Source organism: Gavia stellata, chromosome 19, assembly GCF_030936135.1.
Source record: "Gavia stellata isolate bGavSte3 chromosome 19, bGavSte3.hap2, whole genome shotgun sequence".
Taxonomy (NCBI): Eukaryota; Metazoa; Chordata; class Aves; order Gaviiformes; family Gaviidae; genus Gavia; species Gavia stellata.
This window is the reverse complement of record NC_082612.1, coordinates 15174900-15193850: the sequence shown is the minus strand read 5'-3', so window position 1 is coordinate 15193850 and position 18951 is coordinate 15174900. Positions and strand designations below refer to the sequence as shown.

Sequence of the window (18951 nt, the reverse complement as noted above, 5' to 3'; positions counted from 1 at the left end):
TTTGTGCCATTAACGACAGCTAACATTGTTCTACACAAGGTGCCATTTTTAAATTTCATTTTCAGAACAGAACCATAGAGTATTAGTGAGAAATGCATTACCCCTCCCCTCCAGCTTCTATGTTTCACCCCTTCTAAATGTTAAGAAAAAAAAATTATCATCTATTCTATCATAGGACTTGGGGGAAAAAAAACAAAAATCGCATACAGTCAAACTGCTGTCACAGTTTGAATCTCAACTTCATCCTCCCTAAAAGTGTTTTTAGAAAATAAAATGCCACATCAATATAACAACACCCCTTCCTCTCCTTACACACCCCCCCCAGTCAGTTTGCTGCCTGTTAGCAGATTTACCAAGATCAAATGTCAGGCATGTAGCACTAGTTTATGTGGTCAAAAGTCAAGTGACCACATGAGGAACTGATAGAAATCAGTTGCTTAATCAGTGTCATTGTCTCACAAGGAAAAAGCAGAACTGTACTCATCATACTTTTATTATGCTCACTCTTCAGATGGAGTTTATGGAAAAGTCAGCTCTCTTACGTATTGAACATAAGGACTCACAATTCAAATTTACTGGATAAGCATCAGTCTTTAGTATCCCAAGCAGTTTTCTCCTTTTCTCTGTTAAGAAGTCATAATTACGCACTCAAAGCGTATCAAGCCTACTCCAGTAATTCTGCCACTTTAACCCACTTGCTCATAAAAAGCTGTCACCACAGACTCAGAACTAGAACTCATCTATCTCAAGATACAAGGTATTGTATGAGGCAAGAGTGGCAGAACCAAACTTGACGTAGGCAAGATGCTACTAAAGCTTGAGTGACACAAAAAACGATCAGCTTGGCTCAAGTCCTCTGTAAAGGCCTGAGACTACATGGCAGGTACAATCGGCTGGCAAGGTACTGCTCCAGCAGAGAGAAAGGACTTTTTCCATGGTCCACTGAGAACAGCAGGAATATTCCATCCAGCTGCAATGGGCTTTAACAACCAATCGTAACGATCAGTGACACTTCTGCGAGATTTTTAACATTATTTATAATCTCCTCTACTTCTTGTGACTATACCAACTCAGCACCTTCAATAAAGCCCATCAGACTAATTGCAATGCTCATTAAGATGCATAAATAAATCTCTCTACTAGTAAATGGTCAGAGGATCAATATTTTGCTTTATTTCAGTGTTTAGCCAACAGCAGGAGACTCAAGTAAACTCTGATTTCAGGTTATCGCCTAACAAAGGTTATTTCAAGCAACTTACAGGTAAGTCCTATATACTTGCTTTTAAATAAACAGGCAGAAATAAATCCAAAATATGAACAGCTAAAACTTAAGAGATCAGAACACCCATGTTAGTGTCAAAGAAATGTTTCCATGCGCTGTTCAAGCCAGAAAGACTTTAATTCCTTATATAGGAAACCTTTTGTTTGGAAAGGAAAACGCATCCACGATCTTAGATTATAATAGAAGAGACTATGGAAGAGTTAAAGTTATTCTAGAATAACAGTTTTCTTAATTTTTGTTTTACTTATTTTTATAAAGCTCCGTATACATACAGTGCTAAAGTACATACCCTTTCTTCTTGTAGTAAAGTCACCTATGGTTTGTGAATCAGTTCGCTCTAAACCATGTGGTTTAGGTCTTAAAATTTTAGGACTTTGACCTAATTGGTAAAAAGAAGACTCTCTTAATAATATTCTATTTGTAACTGGAAAATGGAATTTTGTAAACAAACAGCACAACCCCCTGCAGAAAGGTTAATGCCACAAGCATAAGCAAGCTGCTGAAGGAGAGTTTTATAGTCTAGCTAGGTCTCACACTAAGGGCTTAAGCACCAAACCAGAAACAAAGAAAACACTGCATGCAAGTAATTTGTTGGAGGCAAGCATAAAAGGTGCACAAAAAGGCTAAAAAGTCCATCAACAAATATTGTAACTGATCATTACTATTAACCGGTTTCAAGTTGCATTACATAAAAAATTCCATATTTGAGGAATATCTAGCATGACAGGAGAATAGTCGTGTTTCAGATGCAAGTTGAGGTACCCTCAAGTTAAATTCTCTTTAGTCACAATATTACTTTGGAAATAGTGATACTCTTGGGAAGTCTCCTATCCACTGTGCATCTCCTACTTGAGAAGCCCCAAGAATATTTTTCCACACTGTATTTGTTAAACTTGTTCCCCGGAGGTCTGTATCTGTCTGTACCAAAAAACACCCCTCTGACCTTGCAGACACAGGGGGACTTCCTTTCCAAGTTCCCAGCCTTCACACTGTCCCCCCACCACCGCACAACCCAACCTCCACCACAAATGACCCTGTCATGAAATTATGCTCTCTAAACCTTTTTTTAATTGCGTATACCTATATACAAGTGCAGTAGATGCACTGATCATTCCCCAATACTTAATGCTATCATATGCTATCACACTATCATGTTATTAGCATAACATTCCCCTATGTTATGCTAGCACACAACATAACACTGTAGATGAATCTGGTAACAAGGTGAAGAGTACAAACTAAGAAAACATTAGAGTCAATAAGCTCCCTCCAGGCAGTAATACAACGCCCCTCCCAACAAGGAACTTCTTAGCCAACTTGACCAAACTCTGCAAGTGCTTCAGGTCACATTGTCTATTTTCAATAAATGTTATCAATAATGCATAATAACCCTAACCTTTCATGAAAGTCTATTGACAAAGTGTTAATATTAGAAAAGGTGAGTGCCTTCAAGTGGTACACCAAGAAGCCATATGAAAGGTAAATCTTTACAATAAACCAAATAAAAAGTTTAAGTCTAATTATGTTAGAAAGTTGCCCTACAGCACAAAATGGAAAAGGACTGGCACAGACTTAGATGTGGGCTGGTACTACCAGCAACGAATGAGAATGCTTTGTAAAAAATAAACTTGGCAACAAACACCAGAAGTTTGCAAATCTCTACCCCAGGGGTTTTGCATATGAAGCACTATTACTGTTATCACTGAAGTATTGGGAATAATCACGCTAACAACAAGAAAGGTAAACAGAAAGGTTTTGTTCCATATCTTAACTTCTACACAATGCTTCTGAGAGACCATGCAGGTAAGACAAAATTTCTTTATTTACTAGTAGTGCTGCATAGCAATTTCCTTAAAAAGAAAAGGACATGAAATGATTTTCACAGACAGTTCTCTTCCAATTTCAAAATCAGATGCTCCCTTAAATAGCTCGAAGTGCCGATGAAAAGACCAAGCAGTTGGGCAATGCTGACCAAAGACCCAGATTGTCAAGTTATACACAAAGCGTTTCGGTAAAGTTTGCTGTTGACTGGAGCTAAGTCAAAAGCATGACCCAGCGTGTTGGCATAGTTCATTCTGAGCTGATTTGATATTCTTAAGTATCTTGCCTACAACTCTATGATAAAAGCTTGCCGATATAAAAAGACCAAGATGGTAAAATCAATTGAACAAATGTAGAAGTTCAAATTCAAACACCTTTTATTAAGAACAATTTGATGCTGAATATCATTACCTAATCATATTAATTCTGCGTTCCACAGTTTTATAATCGGGTTTAAAAGAAATTTGGCCCAATACAACTCAATTTAAAATGCCAGTCAATGCATTAACATATGAGCACAGATTTTAAGTACAGTGAGAAATCTAGCAGAGGTAACAGGGTTAATGAAATTATTTAGCCAGTGTATACGTTATAACCTCTCTACTCTTATAGCCAAACATAGGCTGAAGTGCCTGCAACCCATAATACCGAAGATAAGCGCAAGGAACTCGGGGCTATGACTCATTAGTTCTACTTTTGTTAATGATGCTAACGTGGTCTTGTGCAGCTAACCTTCCTGAACTAGGATTATCCCCATTTGTAAAAGGTGGATATTGTCTAATTGCCTGCCTCATACTTAATTTAGCACTTATAAACCATTCTGAGACTTTCAGAAGAGCTATATAAATAAGTACAGGTCCCTATAATATTTCTCTTCTGCATCAGACAAGAACATACAAAATGTTCCAGTATAAAATAAACTCACTGAGCTTTCATCTCTTGCTGCTGAAAGACTGTTCAATCTAAATAAATTTGGTGGCAAAACAGCTTGCTGCTACCAACCAGCCAGGATAATGTAATTCCTCTAGTTTAAGATGTTACAGAGAATCAAAATGTTTGTGCAGAGCTTTTTTTTTTCCCCCCTCCATGCAAAACAAAAAACAAAAGGCCTAATCTCTGTCGAGGATCTTATCCTGTGCACCAGAAAAGACCTGACACCAGGAAAAGGGGAGGGGGATCACAATCACAAAACTGAGGTTACTTATTTGTGTCTGTAGTGCAGAATTCCTCCACACCGTTTCTGCCCATTTAAGAAGATAAAGTAACACAAGCTAGGGCACAGAAAGCCCTTAATAATATCACTTACTCCCTCAAAAGACGTATTTTTAATACATTCATCAGAAATTTTCAGCGCACCATTCTTTATCTAAAAATTAGCAGTTCTGTCACTATCTTAAGCCAGATGTGTGAACAGAAATAAGATATAAAGTTCTAAAAAATACATAAGCACTGCAACTGAAATTCCTGGTGCTGCTCCCCAGTAACCTCAGTAATTTTCTCCGAGAGCACATCCTAGCTGAATATAACAGAGGAGAAAGTGCCTCACAGCAGTACAACAGACTGGTTTCCAACATCTATTCTATTCAGAAATAATCACTAAAGGTAAGTGTCATAGGGCCATTCTTCAAATCAGCTTAGCGAACGTGGAAGGACAGTAGGTCCCTATGGAGAGCCTGGCTCCATACAGCATTCCGACGCCAGGAACACATTTCCAGTGGTTTAGGCCCACAGGACCAAATTTACCTCATTTAATGTTTAGGTACTCACATAAGACAACGCTTTTAGTTTACATGCCTATTCTGGGAAAGATAAATCTGGGTTAAAAAAATAGGTTTTTATATATATGTATTTTTTTTAAACTGAAAAGGAAATAAATTGTGTTGCAACACCACTGGATGCAAACCTACAGGGGGAAAAAAGCCAACAAATAAATTATGGCAAGTGAAACCAACCAAACAAGAAGTGAAAATTAGATGTTTTCACTGTTCAGTCAAGTCACCACCTGTAAAATGCAAAGTGCTACAGCCAGGAAAGAGAAGCTCAGCTTCTGCACGTTCTATCAGACAAATACTGCGCAAGGGCACCCTGAGCTGAAAAATCACTAATGAAGTCTATTTTTCTAACAAATGGCTGCTTGTAAAAACTGCCAAGCAGAACAAGCGATTATGGATCTAGCATTAGAGTGCACTCAGATGGCATGAGTTCTGCTCCTGGCATTTTGGTGTGTGTCAACGCTGCCTTTGTCTGAGAAGTCATCAGGAGAAGAGTCCATTTCACATGTTTGGTTTTGTTTCAAATAACGGTTTAAACCAAAAAACCTTTTGGTTTTTCCATTGGCTAATGTATCCTCTCTTCTTATTTTCCATAAAACACTTGGAATATAGCACTGGGGGGGGGAAAAAGGGGTTCCTACTGCAGCATATTCCTGCATCAGAGTAGGTGGGTCCGAACATTTTTGGTTTTGAGGACATAAGCCACTCACTGAAGAGCCTCATTTGTTTTCAGGCTATTGCCTTCAAGCACTAGTACTAAACAAGATTTCTGTTAAGAATGCTTCTTTTCTCACTGCCTGCTTGCTCCATGGCTTGCTGGCAAGGGATTTTATGTCAGGAAATTGCAAACATCCTCACGAAAGGGGCCAATGCTCCATTTAAATACCAGTTATTTAGGGCTTAAAAATTTAAAGTAAATCTACTAACGTGACATAGAATTTAAGAAATGCGTGATCTGTTAATGCTGTTTCCTGGCCAACAGGACTAACCCTCATGAGACAAGGAGATCAGATGTAGGAATGCTACAGCAGTGCTTTACTTGGACTAGGAGGGGGAAAGCAAAGAGGCAGAAACAGCCACGTAAGTTCCCTGCATCCACAAAAGTACTTTCAGAGAGTCATAACTAACAGAAGTTTCCCGTTTCCATTAGAAAATACACATCTTTCCTCCCTTTCTCTGTAATTAGAGGAAACTGAAATTTGCACTGAGGTCCAAGAATTCCAGTACTCAGAACCACTGTAGAATTTTCCTTAAAAAACAAGGCTGAAGCTCATGGTCTTACTCCCACAGGGTTTATTATTTGGTTTTCAATTCTGCAGAATAACCTCCCCCTTTCCTTCTCTTCCTCACCCCAGTGAACTCTGATTCTTAAGTACATGGTCTTCAGCACGGAGCTCTACAAATATCCTGAATTTGCTTTTTCATCTCTGTTTTTATTAAGACTATTTCCTGCCAAGGTAATTCTAATTAGAAACATGTATTTAGTTATACAACATTCATATCCATTTCCATACTAGTATCCAGCAACAAATAGAGTATCAATAATGTGCTTAGTTCTGGTCAGTCATACCACATGGATAATGACAACTACAGTCTCTTCAGGACAGTAAAAACAAACTGAAATCGATTTATTCTTTCACTATTATGAAATATAAAAAGCAGTCATCTAAAGAGAGGCTCTCCAGTTTTCTTATACATCTTTATCTTCTCATAATAACTTTTCTCAGACCGCTGGTACTTTGAATGCTCCAGAAATCAATAATGAATCAAAAAAAATTTCTGATTATGAAGAAGTCCAACTGCATCTGACAGCTAAGGTTCACTGGTATTCATAAAATATTTGCCAAATGCCATAAAAACTACTCAGAGAATACCAAAGCTTTTAATCATCCAAATACTATTTGACCACTCTAATTGGCAAGTAACTCTACATGCCTGTATTTAAAAAGCCCCCAAAGCATGATGAACTAAAAGTGTTCAGTAACAAACTCAGTGTTTTAAGACCAAAGTACAATGTTCTGTAGTGTTTATTGATTAATAGTTTAAAGCTGCACTAAGATTCACAAAGTCCAAGGGATACTACTTGAGATCGCTTTCCTTTTTTTTTTTTTTAAAAAACAAACCACAAAAAACTAACGGAGTTTAACTTGTTCACTGGAAAAATCAAGCCCAACATTAAGCCTATTTAAAAAAAAGATGGAATAGCATGACAATATGTATATCAAAAACTATGTTTCCTTAAAAAGGCATTAAGCACACAGGGAAGAAAAGAGAAATTGTATGGAGGGTTGAAAAAACAGGGCATTTTTACCCGTGTTCTCTTGTTCCTGCTCTCCCTAGCATCTTTGGAGTTCAACACTACCATCTCCATTGCTAGTATCAGAGCAAGTCTTGCAGTTTGTCTTCAGAGAACTCATATGTTGAATTTTTCTAAAACCATTATGTCCAGTAAACCATAGTTTCCTCTGCAGCTGTGATGCAGCCATCCAAATGAAATCTTTACTTGAAATTATTTGTTGTTTCAAAGTTTTGTAAGACAAATCACAGCTACAAGTTAAAGACTGGTGTATTGTAGCAAGGAGCTATATAAATTTCATTTAAAGCTATTAAGAAAAAACTAGCCTTGTAGAAGTAATTTAGTACAGCCATGGAAGAAGAGTAATTTTCAGCTAAATAGAAGTCTTTGGAGCTTGTGGGGAAAAAAGAAGGGGGGGGGGGGAACAATAAATTTGTATTCAACCTGCTTTAGGAACTCTGAGGAAGCACCAGAACATCCCCCAAAATCTTATTTTTTTTAAATCCCTAAATGGAATGAACAGGAGGTGTAGCTTCCAAGAGTAAATGGAAGGATTAAACGCATGGCTTTCTTAAAAGCAAAGTGAACAGTATTTCTGCTCAGAAAAGTCATCATGAAAATTACAGTTTCTTTTTCAACAGATCTTCAGTTCAGTTTTTGCTGCTGATTAAAATCACCATTCACAATTTTTCAATGCCTACTTGTCCTAAGGCCTGAGAAAGTGAGTAATCCTTTATTTAAGAATATGCAAGACAATCATAGCGTAGAACATTGCAGTGCTGACAACTTCCAATTATTATTATTTTTAAAGAAATGTCAGCTCCTGTTGTCACAAATGCCTTAACTGTTTCTCTGAAGTTTTTTTTTCAGGATGGTGTGGAGCTCCTGCTATATCAGGACATGCAATATGTTCACATTGTCCAACTCAGACACTCAAACACGTAAATATTTAACAAGGAAACTGTTCACTAGGCTATTTATAACTAACTTGATGATTAATGAGGGTTCTTAATTTCCTTAACAAGTACCTACTTTGCTTGGGATTTTTATAGCATCATACTACACTACGAGAACAGGCGATTATGCCGATCATCTAGAAGCATCACAGTGGGTCCCTATGGGGGCCAGAAGGTGGCAGATGCTTCCTGCCAGGTGAAAGCTCTGTACGAAATTATGTCTTCAAAGTGGGCCTATGCTCTTAAATAAAGAAAATGGGAATTTTCTATGAAGTTGATCTGTTTGGGAGATGCTCATGAGTAGTCATGGCAAAGACACAGCCACAATTTTGTAAGCAATCCACGTATTTGTGGTGTAAGCACACAGATTATGTCTTGTAACATCTTAAATGAGAAAAACAACCAGATAATTTTTTTTAACATTTTTAAAACAAATTGCAAGTCCCAACTCCATGAGAATTTTTTTCTTCTCCCTCAGTTTCTTTTGTTTGTTCGTTTTCTTGTTTTCAAGGTGCAAGTGGGTATTTTGTTGGCAGGAAAAGTAACGTGTGCATCGCTCACTGTCTCTAAATCCTCATTTACCCCTTGCTGGGCTGAAAATTACCAGGGCCAAGCAGCAGTCTCTTAAAGGCAATCGTACTCAATCGGACTCAAGTTGCAGGAAGCATCTCAGACTAAATGCTGATATATGTTTGTTGAAAGATAAGACTTTTCTAAAAACATAAAGGTGAAAATGCACTACACTAGCTATTGGTTATTTTTGCCATCAGCAAAATAATCTGGGGAATCCAACCCAAAACTAGGAATGAAAATCTTGTTTGAAATAATCTTGAATGCAATTAAACTCTAACAATATTTGGGCAAATACAATTGCTATTCAAGACAAATGGAGGAAAGTCCAGTACCATGTTGTAGGCTGGGAATCTCAAGTTCTTTACTGCCTCTGTCAGCAATTCGCTTAGTGATGCTGAGTGCATCGTTCTATCTATCACAGCTCCCCCATGACCCTGAACTAGGATCTGTGCTAAACTGAACTCTCTCGTAAAGTACTATGGATCAAAAACATCACAAAAATGGCAGTGTTACTCTATATTCAAATGAATGAGATTTGACTTTGGATTTTCATTCCATCATGGTCATGAATTGTTAATCCAGCCATATGCCTATGGTTCACGTATTTCTTTTCAGAACCTTAAAAACCCCACTTTGGTACAAGAGACATGCTGCCCCTCAGAAAAGGGAAGTTTCCAAGTTACAGTAAGTAGGGCATTCAAATTGAGACTCTGAAGAACTAAATTCCACCATCACCAATTCCATCGACCTAACCGTTTGATTCAGATATTGAAAAACTATGTTTTTTCAGTTGAGATAGCAAATTTCTTAAGAGATGACATATTTCTTAAGAGCTTTGAACGTCACACATGAGATGTACACACACACTAAATGTTACACAGCTGTAAAGAGTCCTTCTGGAAAGCTCGAACATTTATTTAAAAAAGCCCAAACCTTATTTTGTAGTTGTTTGGTCTTAAGAGTCTTGCTTTAAGACCACAAACCCCACCCCCCTGCCCATGAAAAAAAATAAAATTCAGGGCAGGAGGGTGTCATTCTTATGCCCAGAGGCTCACAGACACCCCCCACCCTCTCAAATGCTGCCTCCTGACCTTTAAAAACCAATTCACGCCCAACCCCTTTATTTTCGACCATGCACCTTCCTTGATCTCTGACTGACGTCACGTTTGTACTGACGATTATGATCGGCTAGACTCACAGGCCTCTGTCAGGCCTTAAAACCTTCTTGTGGACTGCCAGCACGGCCACCTGGGACCTGCCTCGCTACACAGAGCGGCTCCCTGTGGAGGGGCAAAACGTTCACTACAGTCCCGCAAGCTGTCAGCAGGGTGGAGATCACAGGATCCACCGCCTCCCATCGCAACCCTTTGCAGCTGTTCTGAAGGGCCCCAGGGAAGGTACGAGGTAGAGCAGAAGAGAACCTGGCTGTTCTTTGCTGCCTTAGCTGTCTACGGAGTCTTCGCCTCACTGCGTTTGGGCAGCTTCAATTCTACTGCTCCTTCTTGGATAAATGGTATTTTGAGGAAGGAGCATGTGACTGTCAAAACAAATGTCACACAATCTCTCTGTGGCAGAACCAGTCACAGTCTTCGAACAATTCGGAGAATAAGACCCAATGGCATGGATGGATGCAACATTTCTTTCCCTTGAAGCCTTTTGCTAGCAACAATGCTTCCAATTTAGCATCACAGCTACATGCAACCGTGGCAAGCTAAAGCAGCCAAAAAGCAGAAACACAAAATCATATAGACAGTGGTTCTTTATAATAAAAGAAATAGCATCCTGAAAAAACAAATTGAAAAAGAGATTATTTTTGTCATTCAATTACAGGTGAATGCAGAAAAGCACCTGGCCAAACGCTCTCCATTTTGTCCCAAGCAACATATCACTTACCTTTTGGGATGCTTCTCTAAAGAAATAGTAAAGCGCTTTGATTCAAGTTATTGGGGCAGGAAGCCAACACCATGTTTTGAAATTACTTTCAAGACTTCCAGAAAGTACTGGAAGCTCCCCGTATTTACAGAAGCAGCTGTGAGCTAGAAAAATGAAACTACATGAAAATGTAGTGCAATCTCAAGGCTATATATCTATATTTTTTAAATTTGCTATTATTTTTTAACCCGTTTTCTAAAACAAAGCTCTTGTAGAAACTGGTGGGGAAAAAAACACAGGGTATCTCATAGCTCCCCATGGCTCCTGGCCCAGGCTGCTCCTACAGGTGGGAAGACTGAAGAGCTTCAGGCTCTCACAGCAAGTACCCTCCTCAGAAGAATGTGCATGTACTTCTAGTGAATTTTAGACCTATTTATTACCTGTGTTTCCTTTACCCATGCTATTGATTTTTCATAACTCAGTCCTCTGTCACAGTCGCTACTTCTATATAACTGTACCTATTCTTAAAAATTCAGAGAATTTTAGCATTTTAATAAATTATCCAGAATGTCAGGTGCTTTTATCAGAGCTGTGAAGACATACACATTACAGTCACTGCTGCCGATAGACAGATTGCCAGGTCCTTGCTGCCTGACACATTGTTCTTCAGAGAGCAGAACCAGAAGGAAGTGAATGTGTTTCATCTCAGGTTTACAAAACAGAAAGAGCAGAGGAGAGAGCAGGCTGTATGCAACAGAATGGCCACTGCCATCATTGAGCCCTCCATTTTCTATTCTTGTCAAACTACACTGCCTGTAAGCAGTAAGCCCTTAAACCAAATAAAAAAAGAGGAGATGCTAAGCATATACATTTGACAACAAAAAGCAGTGCACCCTTTCTTTATGTGCTAGTTTCACTGCATTATTTCTTTGTCAAATGCATTTTTAGCACTGAACGTAACCAACTTCCCTGGCCCACACAGAAACATTACTGAGCTAGAGCTAATGCTCACAGGAAAGGCGATGGCAAATTTCTCAGTAACAAGGATAGCTACCAAAAGTTGTTTACTTGGAGGCAGCGCAAACACTATTTTTGCAGCAATCTGTAACCAATAAAAAAAAGATACAGCAGCTTCTTCAGATGGAAGATGAGATGGGCCCTCACATACCTGGAGGCCTTATCACCAACACACCTGATTCTCTGCAGTAATACCATCTTTTCGAGAAGCAGCAGTGGTCTTCAACAGAAATTCTTGAATCAATAGCATGTTAAAAAACCCAAACCCAGTTAAAGGAGCAATACCCAGAAGGTAACTATTTTACCTACCATTTCCTCCCTTTCTATGCCTGCCTAAGTTTTATTGACCCTGCAGGCCAACTTCATACTTTCTATGCACGAATTTGTAGAAGACCACCATTGTACTACATTTATATAAGCAAAACCAACCTGATAATAGAAGTTGCTACAAGAACTTGAAAGCTGGAAAAGCAACACAGCAGAATATAAAGCACACACTCATTTTAGTTAGGTAAGGGTCCACTAAAGCAAGAGTTTTATCCAATTTTAATTCAAAAGGAACTGCAGTTTTATCTTCCCAAGGGTATTTCTGGAAGGAGTTACGTGCATGGAGAACTCAACTACTGAAATGGGGATATATTACCATCCGGATGTGTCATCATATCTGCTCTTCACAACAATGGAAGACTCGCAGTAGTACACTTGATAAAATTAGAGTGAGCCAGTGTGTGCGTCTGTGTGTGTTACTCAGATAAAACCCTCAGTGATAAATCAGAATCATTACCATTCTTGGTAGCTCAAGATCTTCACAAAACTTTTTTCAGCCCCTAAGCATTTACTATGCAATATTTACTTTTGGGGACAGTTTTACTTTAAAATTACTTTATCTTCTACATTATATTAAATAATTGTATTATTTTTACAGTGATAACAGCTTCTAAAAGTCTACAGACAAAAAAAAACCTACAGCCAGTCAGTCTACACTTGTTAAGAGGTATGTTAGTATAGCTAACCATCTTTTCCCTGATGTTAGGGAAGGTCTTCCAAGCTGTAAAGGATTTGAGGACAGGAGCAAAGCAAGAGACTTACACACCACTTTTAGAATGTGAAACACTAATTCAGTTTCAAGAAGAGAGAGGCAAGAGCAGCGATGCTGCCCCAGCAGACATCTGTGCGACTGCTTTGCACTGCCAGCAGCAAAAGTGAGAAGCTTTTCAACGTAGAAATTTACTACTTTTGAAGGTCAAACATTTTATCAGTAAAATACACAAACTGGCCAGTCAGGGAAAATATTTTAAAGCAGTTCAGTGTTTATTTTGAGAATATTTTCCAGTGTCATCTTTCATCTATCTGTTACTGTCCAGTATTTTGTAAGAACTAAACAAAACCACTGTTTGGTAACACAGAAACCATTAGACACAAGCCGAGGTCTTGAAAAAGGCCATGACTTGTTTTTCTGAAGATGGACAGTCAGGAGTAGTACTTCCCATTTCACACTGAGATCATCTATATCATAATGATATTGGCTACTTCACTTAATTACAGGCTGTTTTCACTTAGTGGTAAAAATACTGATTTAAAGGTTTAGTTAGTGAATATTTTGGATCATGTGAATATTTGCCATCAAGTTTTCCCCAAAATGAAGTCAGCCATTCTCAATGTAAATACTAATTTTTCAAGCACATAAATTTAAAATTAGGACTTGCATAAATACAAAATAGTGCAGACATTTGACCTAATGTTCTTTATGTTCCCACTTCTACAAGAAAGTTCGTTATCTTGTCTGAATAACTGTGTAGTAAGGAAATAAGTTCCTTAAGCATTTACTTGGATTTCTGATAGGCTGGCTGATAAAACATTTTAGATTAACTGGAAAGTCTAAGCTATTTATTAGTGATTCTCTATACAAGTATCTCTTATAGACGTATCACAACAGTATCTTCTTTATTTCTTAAGAACACCAATCACCCAAATAGTCCTTATTCAAAGGAAAAGTAAAGCCAGTATGCACCAGATTCAAGAGATTCTTTTTTTAGGATAGCTTTGAAGGGGCCCTCTAAAACTTGGGGTTGTTTTTCAATTTTGTCATTGAAGTTGTTGCAGCTTCCTCAGGCTCCTAACAGTCATCTTCCACACATTCCACAGTTTAAAGTATTTCCACATAAAGCTAGTTTTCCTTTTGCTTTATGACTTTGCTTAATCTACCACACTCTATAAAGGCAAGGAAATTTTCACCTACTACAGTTTATACAGATTTCAATATAAGCATGACACCCAGCTCCTGTGATAAAGCAAACATATCTTAAAAGCTGGCTTGAATTAGCACTTCCCTCCTCCCATTTGGATCCCACTGAAAATATATATGGTAACCTCACAGCCCACATGTTAAACATCTTCCCGTGACTGCCCCACGTGGCCACTAACACTTAAGCAGTTCCAACATCAAGTGATTTTCGTTGCTTTTACAGACTGAAATGAGGACCTAACATTACCTACTTAGTAGTAAACACCATTTTTTCAGTCTAATTCTTCCTTCATTTGAACACATTTGTAAGAATTATTCAATGCAAGAATTTTTAAAACCACTGCATACTTTGAGTAGGACTAAAAAGCGGCACAATATAGAACTCATTCTTGTAACAACTAATTTCTTCTAACAATGCTTACATCAAAAGCAAATACCTAAACTAGTTAATAAATTATTTTTAACTTTTACTTCGTACAATGAAAACATGTACTGATCCTGTACCAAGTACTGTTATGGCTATAAATTTGTATTCTATCCAATGCCTTGTGTGCTCTCTCTCCATCACAAGTCGGCTAGCTGTCTTCTATGTATAAAGGCTAAAGCTCACAATTCTGAATGTCAGCAACTCTGTTATTTTTTCATTAGTAACTACAGCAATAAAATTTAAACCTATGCTTGTATTTGGCATTGTTATTGTGATGTTTTAATATGGTTAAAAATAATACTAGGACTCCTTTATGTTATGGCTATCTCAAAGGATAAAAATGATTCTGTTAGAATTTCTAAAAATACACTAATTTTCCACTAATCAGAAGCTGGGAGAGCTATATTATTTTCATAGATGATAAAAAGAAAATCAACTTCTACTGGACATTTTCCTCACCTTTTCTGTCTGGTTTGAGGTTCCGATCCACTGGCGGTGGCTCACATTCTGCAACAGGTACTGACCGTCTGGGAGGGGTCTTTGGACTGGACCTGAAGCCCATGTGAGCAGGAGGAGGGACTTGCTTTCCAAATAACGGAAAATCAAACGTGCCTGGTGTCATTGGTACATAGTTTGTTTCCTGGATGGGTTCAGTGAAGCTGCTGGAATGCTGTCGTGGAGGAGAGTTGGGATTCATTGGGACATAATTTTCATCTAGTTCTTCACTTGAAACACTTCCCACTGTCAACATGCTTCTGTTTTTCTAGAATTAACATATATTTCCTTTAACAAAATAAGTTATGCAATCAGCTGTGAATCATATGAGTTTTTTAACCTAATCTACTCAGATTAATATATTGTACTGAACTGAAAAAAAAAAATCACAAACACAATACAGCTTGCTTTTTTACATGGGAAAGAGCATTCAAGCACTGTCACTGTCGCCTCTCAGCAGATCAAGTCATACTTACAAAGTGGTTATGGAAGCCCTCCAATGAATTAGATCTGTCATTCGGAAACGTTCGTGGAATATCGTAACAGTCTTGAGAACTAATTTCTAAAGAAACAAGAAGAGAAAGTGGCTATTTATCATCCCTGTTCCTGCCACTTGGCACCAGGCATCCAGAGTCTGTTGTTATTTACTGTCTGCTTCTGAGAGCATACAAACACACCTCCTGAAGCTGTGGCCCACAGATTTTATCTATATACTTGAGAGGACTGTGTTCACAAACAAACTTAGCGCTCATCAGTCACAACTTGAACCTCTTACAGTGGCATTTTTCCATGGCAAGAAAAGAAAAAGTAATTTTTCCTTTCAAAGCAGCAGCAAAGTCTTTCTTTCAAATAGGCAGGTGTAAGAATTTAGTGTAATAGTGGGTTTTGAAATACTAGGCCCTCATGAAAAACCTATTCTAAAATAAACAAACAGCAGATGTAATTTAGGGTCTGCAGAAAGGTTTTCTGACTGAACGCCCTTCCCTTGGAAAGTGCTGATTCAACAGGATTCAACCTGCTGCAGGAACAGGTGAATCCCTGCTCTCAGCTCCCCAGCGCCGTCTCCAGGGGCTTTCAGTTTGAACGAACTGCTACAGAACCAAAGATCCCTTCGTTTTCAGGGTCCGGGCTCTTGGCAGTCCGCATTAAGAAGGCCCTCAAGCTTTGCGGCTGCTCCGCTGGTGGACAGGGATGTTTGCGGGACAGCTGGCTCCCAGAGCCCAGGCCCCACTCGCCCATGCAGGCGAAGGGCTGCCTCACCCTGCAACAGGCATGCCCCTCCTCCTGATGCAAAGACAGAAACTGTGGGAAAACTCTTGTTTTACCTCTGCCTTGCCCTGAAAAAAAGCTCTGAAGTTTTTTTTGAGATTTCCAGCTCAGAGGAAAAATAAACACTCCTGCTAGTAAGTGCCAAATAAAACCAGTATTTTCAGAAAGGCTGCTTTTCCTGAGGCTGGCAATCTCAGCTTTAGTGTAGGGGTACTCACTCAGACTTTGCATAATGAGAGAAGATAAGCCAAACAAGGGTCTTTCAGGGTGTTACTTTATCATTTTAAAACACTAACAACCACCAGTATTATTACACTTAGCCTACAAAATGAATGACAAACAGGATTAGACTATCTGAGCGCCTCTATCATCGCATCCATTCTGTGTATCGCCTCTTGTAAAAGCCCTGTCCCCTTCCTCATTTCAGCCTCCCACCCCGTACCTAGCACAACTCAAACAATTCTCCTTTAAAATCCCCGCTAACGTTAGCATCGACTCTAACCAGTTTAAAATTTCACTTTAAAAATAACACTGTAATGCCCACCTGCCTCAGGAACCTGAAAAAAATGGAACTCTTAGCCCAAGAGTGATTACCAAGACGAGAACAACTGCTCTCTGTAACAATAAGTATCAGCTTCCCAGTCTCTACCTCTCACTGCATTTCTCGAGTTTAAATCTGCAAGGATAAGAATAGGAACAAAAAACCAGGCAGAAAAACCCCCCAACAAACTCCAAATTTTTTTAAGTAAAAGTAGCTCCACCAGATTTGCTAGGACCCAAAATACACCCAGCTGCTAAAGGAAAAACAGTAAAAAAAAAATGCATTAGCACACCTGCAATGCCAACATTTAGGTGACTATAAGGAACAACTTTAATTTTACGTAAAAACTATCTATCGCAAGGAGAAATAAAGGTTGGTGGCAACAATCACCAGATCAGGGTTGATCTCAAAGCTCTGCATATACATCAAGTCCCACTGACCTTCATGAAACACTTTCGGCTTCTGCAGATTTGGACCACTATATGCTAACCTTACTTCGGTTGTTCTGAAAGTGGTAACAGCAGCATTGAACTCAGCTGTATGAGCTTATTAGCAAAAAAAGATGATCAGTTCTTAACTACTGCTTTCTAAAGACAAGTAACACCATAAATACATCTAGGTCTTCAAATATTTTTTAGCTAAGATTGAATGCCACAGTGCAATATACATCCCTTATTGATGTGCTGTGCTTTCCTGTTTTGATGGTCTCCTTTAATAATCTTCTCTTTTTCCTCTTTCCGACGTATTCTAAGCATTGCAACCACAGACTGCTTTGTGAAAGGCCACACACTTGTTTTTAAAGGCGAGAAATGCCCCTCATATCATTCAGCCCATTCGTATCATTCATATGACATCATTCATCACAAAAATTCTGGCAGAGCAGGATAAAATACAGAATACTGACCTTTACGAAAGATATTCAAATCTACAGTTGAAATGGTATTACTGCGTGAGGGTGGCATTCCTGCTGTAGGGATGCAATAACTACTATCAGTGTCTGAAGCAGTGCGACTAATGCTACATGTTTCCACAGGAGATCGATCTGCAGTGTGGTGAGGTTTTGGTGGCCGAGGTGGAGGAATATCTGGAATAGTCTCCAGTTTTGAAGTCTGAGACAACGTTCCCTCTGGAAAAGTTCGTGGAATCTGGTAAGTACCTCCAGGTGTGGGGGGAATGTCATAGCTAATGGAAATGTGCCTCATCTGTGCGTCTAATGAAGATGTTGCTGACGGCGTATTGAAAACATGTTGCTCCCCTTCTGCGTCAGTCCCAGATGGAGACGCTGCCTTCGGTAAAACATCCTGTGAGTAACTCCTAGGCAGGTTATAAAGGCTGCAGTCTGCCAGTGTCAGTCCAGTACGAGAAGGTGGAGAGTCATAGACACCTTGCTGCTGAAAAAAGCCATTCACAGCATGCTTGCTCGCTGATGGAGCAGGATTTTTGTGGGAGGGCACATTATCATTGCAGTCTGTTTCAGAAGAGCTGGATTTTGCCGAGTCAGCATGAGATCTACACGTAAAGATTGTAAGATTAAAATGTTGATGAACATAAAGAACAACAAACATTACAAATCATAAACACAACATTTAAAATGTAAACAACTAAAAAGTCTATCAGTCTCTTCCAGCTTTTTTTTTTTCTTTAAATTAAATGCAGCGACTCCATTATTAAACAAACAGTAGTACTTAAGAAGGAGCCTAAGTAACTACATACATACAAATCCATGCATGTGAAACAGATAACGCAAGTGCAGAGCTTTAGCAGCAGCTGAACAACAAGTTGATGTTTCATAAAGCAAGTGATTTCCACAACACCAATTTGAAGCAGAGTTTGTTTGGGGGCTGGGGCATTTTTTAATTATTATTTTTTTAACCCATGCAGCAAGCTAGCAGCACTTAAATGGCTCTGTTAAAGGTAAAAATAATACACTCAATCCTTGGGTTTACAATACTTGCTAGTTCTAATCAGTATGAAAAAAACATTAGAGGAAAAAATACAACTGCTTGTAACACCCTTAAGTGCATGCCTGAAGTTATCTACTGACCATATAAAACTGGTTCAAAATACATAAAGGAGAGAGAAATAACAGATAAGAACAGAAACAGGAGGAAGATAGCATGCTTTTAGGAGGGGAAAAAAAATCTATAGGATGTATGTGCAATAGAGTGCTTTTGTCTTGAATGCAAGTTAAGGCAGTGTTGTTAGACAAAACTGCACAGTAGTTTACCTTTGATTTCTTTGGAAATTCCATCTTTTATGAGAATAGCACTCATTAATACTGGTACTAACGAGTACCAGTAAAATTACACAGAAAGTAAACACATTGCAATCTTTTTTTTTTTTTTGGAAACCTCCCCAGTTACCTAGCTGCAGGCAGAGAAATTC

The 18951-nt window shown here is 38.6% G+C and overlaps 1 protein-coding gene across 3 annotated transcripts in view; it reads right to left on the bottom strand.

The window, feature by feature from the left end:
* GAB1 (GRB2 associated binding protein 1) overlaps positions 1 to 18951 on the bottom strand; it is a 100682-nt gene that overhangs the window by 6334 nt on the left and 75397 nt on the right. For 2 of the 3 annotated variants that reach the window (XM_059826901.1, XM_059826902.1), the window contains 4 exons: positions 17471 to 18075; positions 15233 to 15318; positions 14721 to 15024; positions 1572 to 1661 (listed from right to left, as the gene is read on the bottom strand). In XM_059826901.1, the coding sequence (XP_059682884.1) occupies positions 1572 to 1661; positions 14721 to 15024; positions 15233 to 15318; positions 17471 to 18075 (1085 nt within the window). The remainder of the gene's footprint in view (positions 1 to 1571; positions 1662 to 14720; positions 15025 to 15232; positions 15319 to 17470; positions 18076 to 18951) is intronic. The other variant, XM_059826903.1, reaches the window with a different exon arrangement.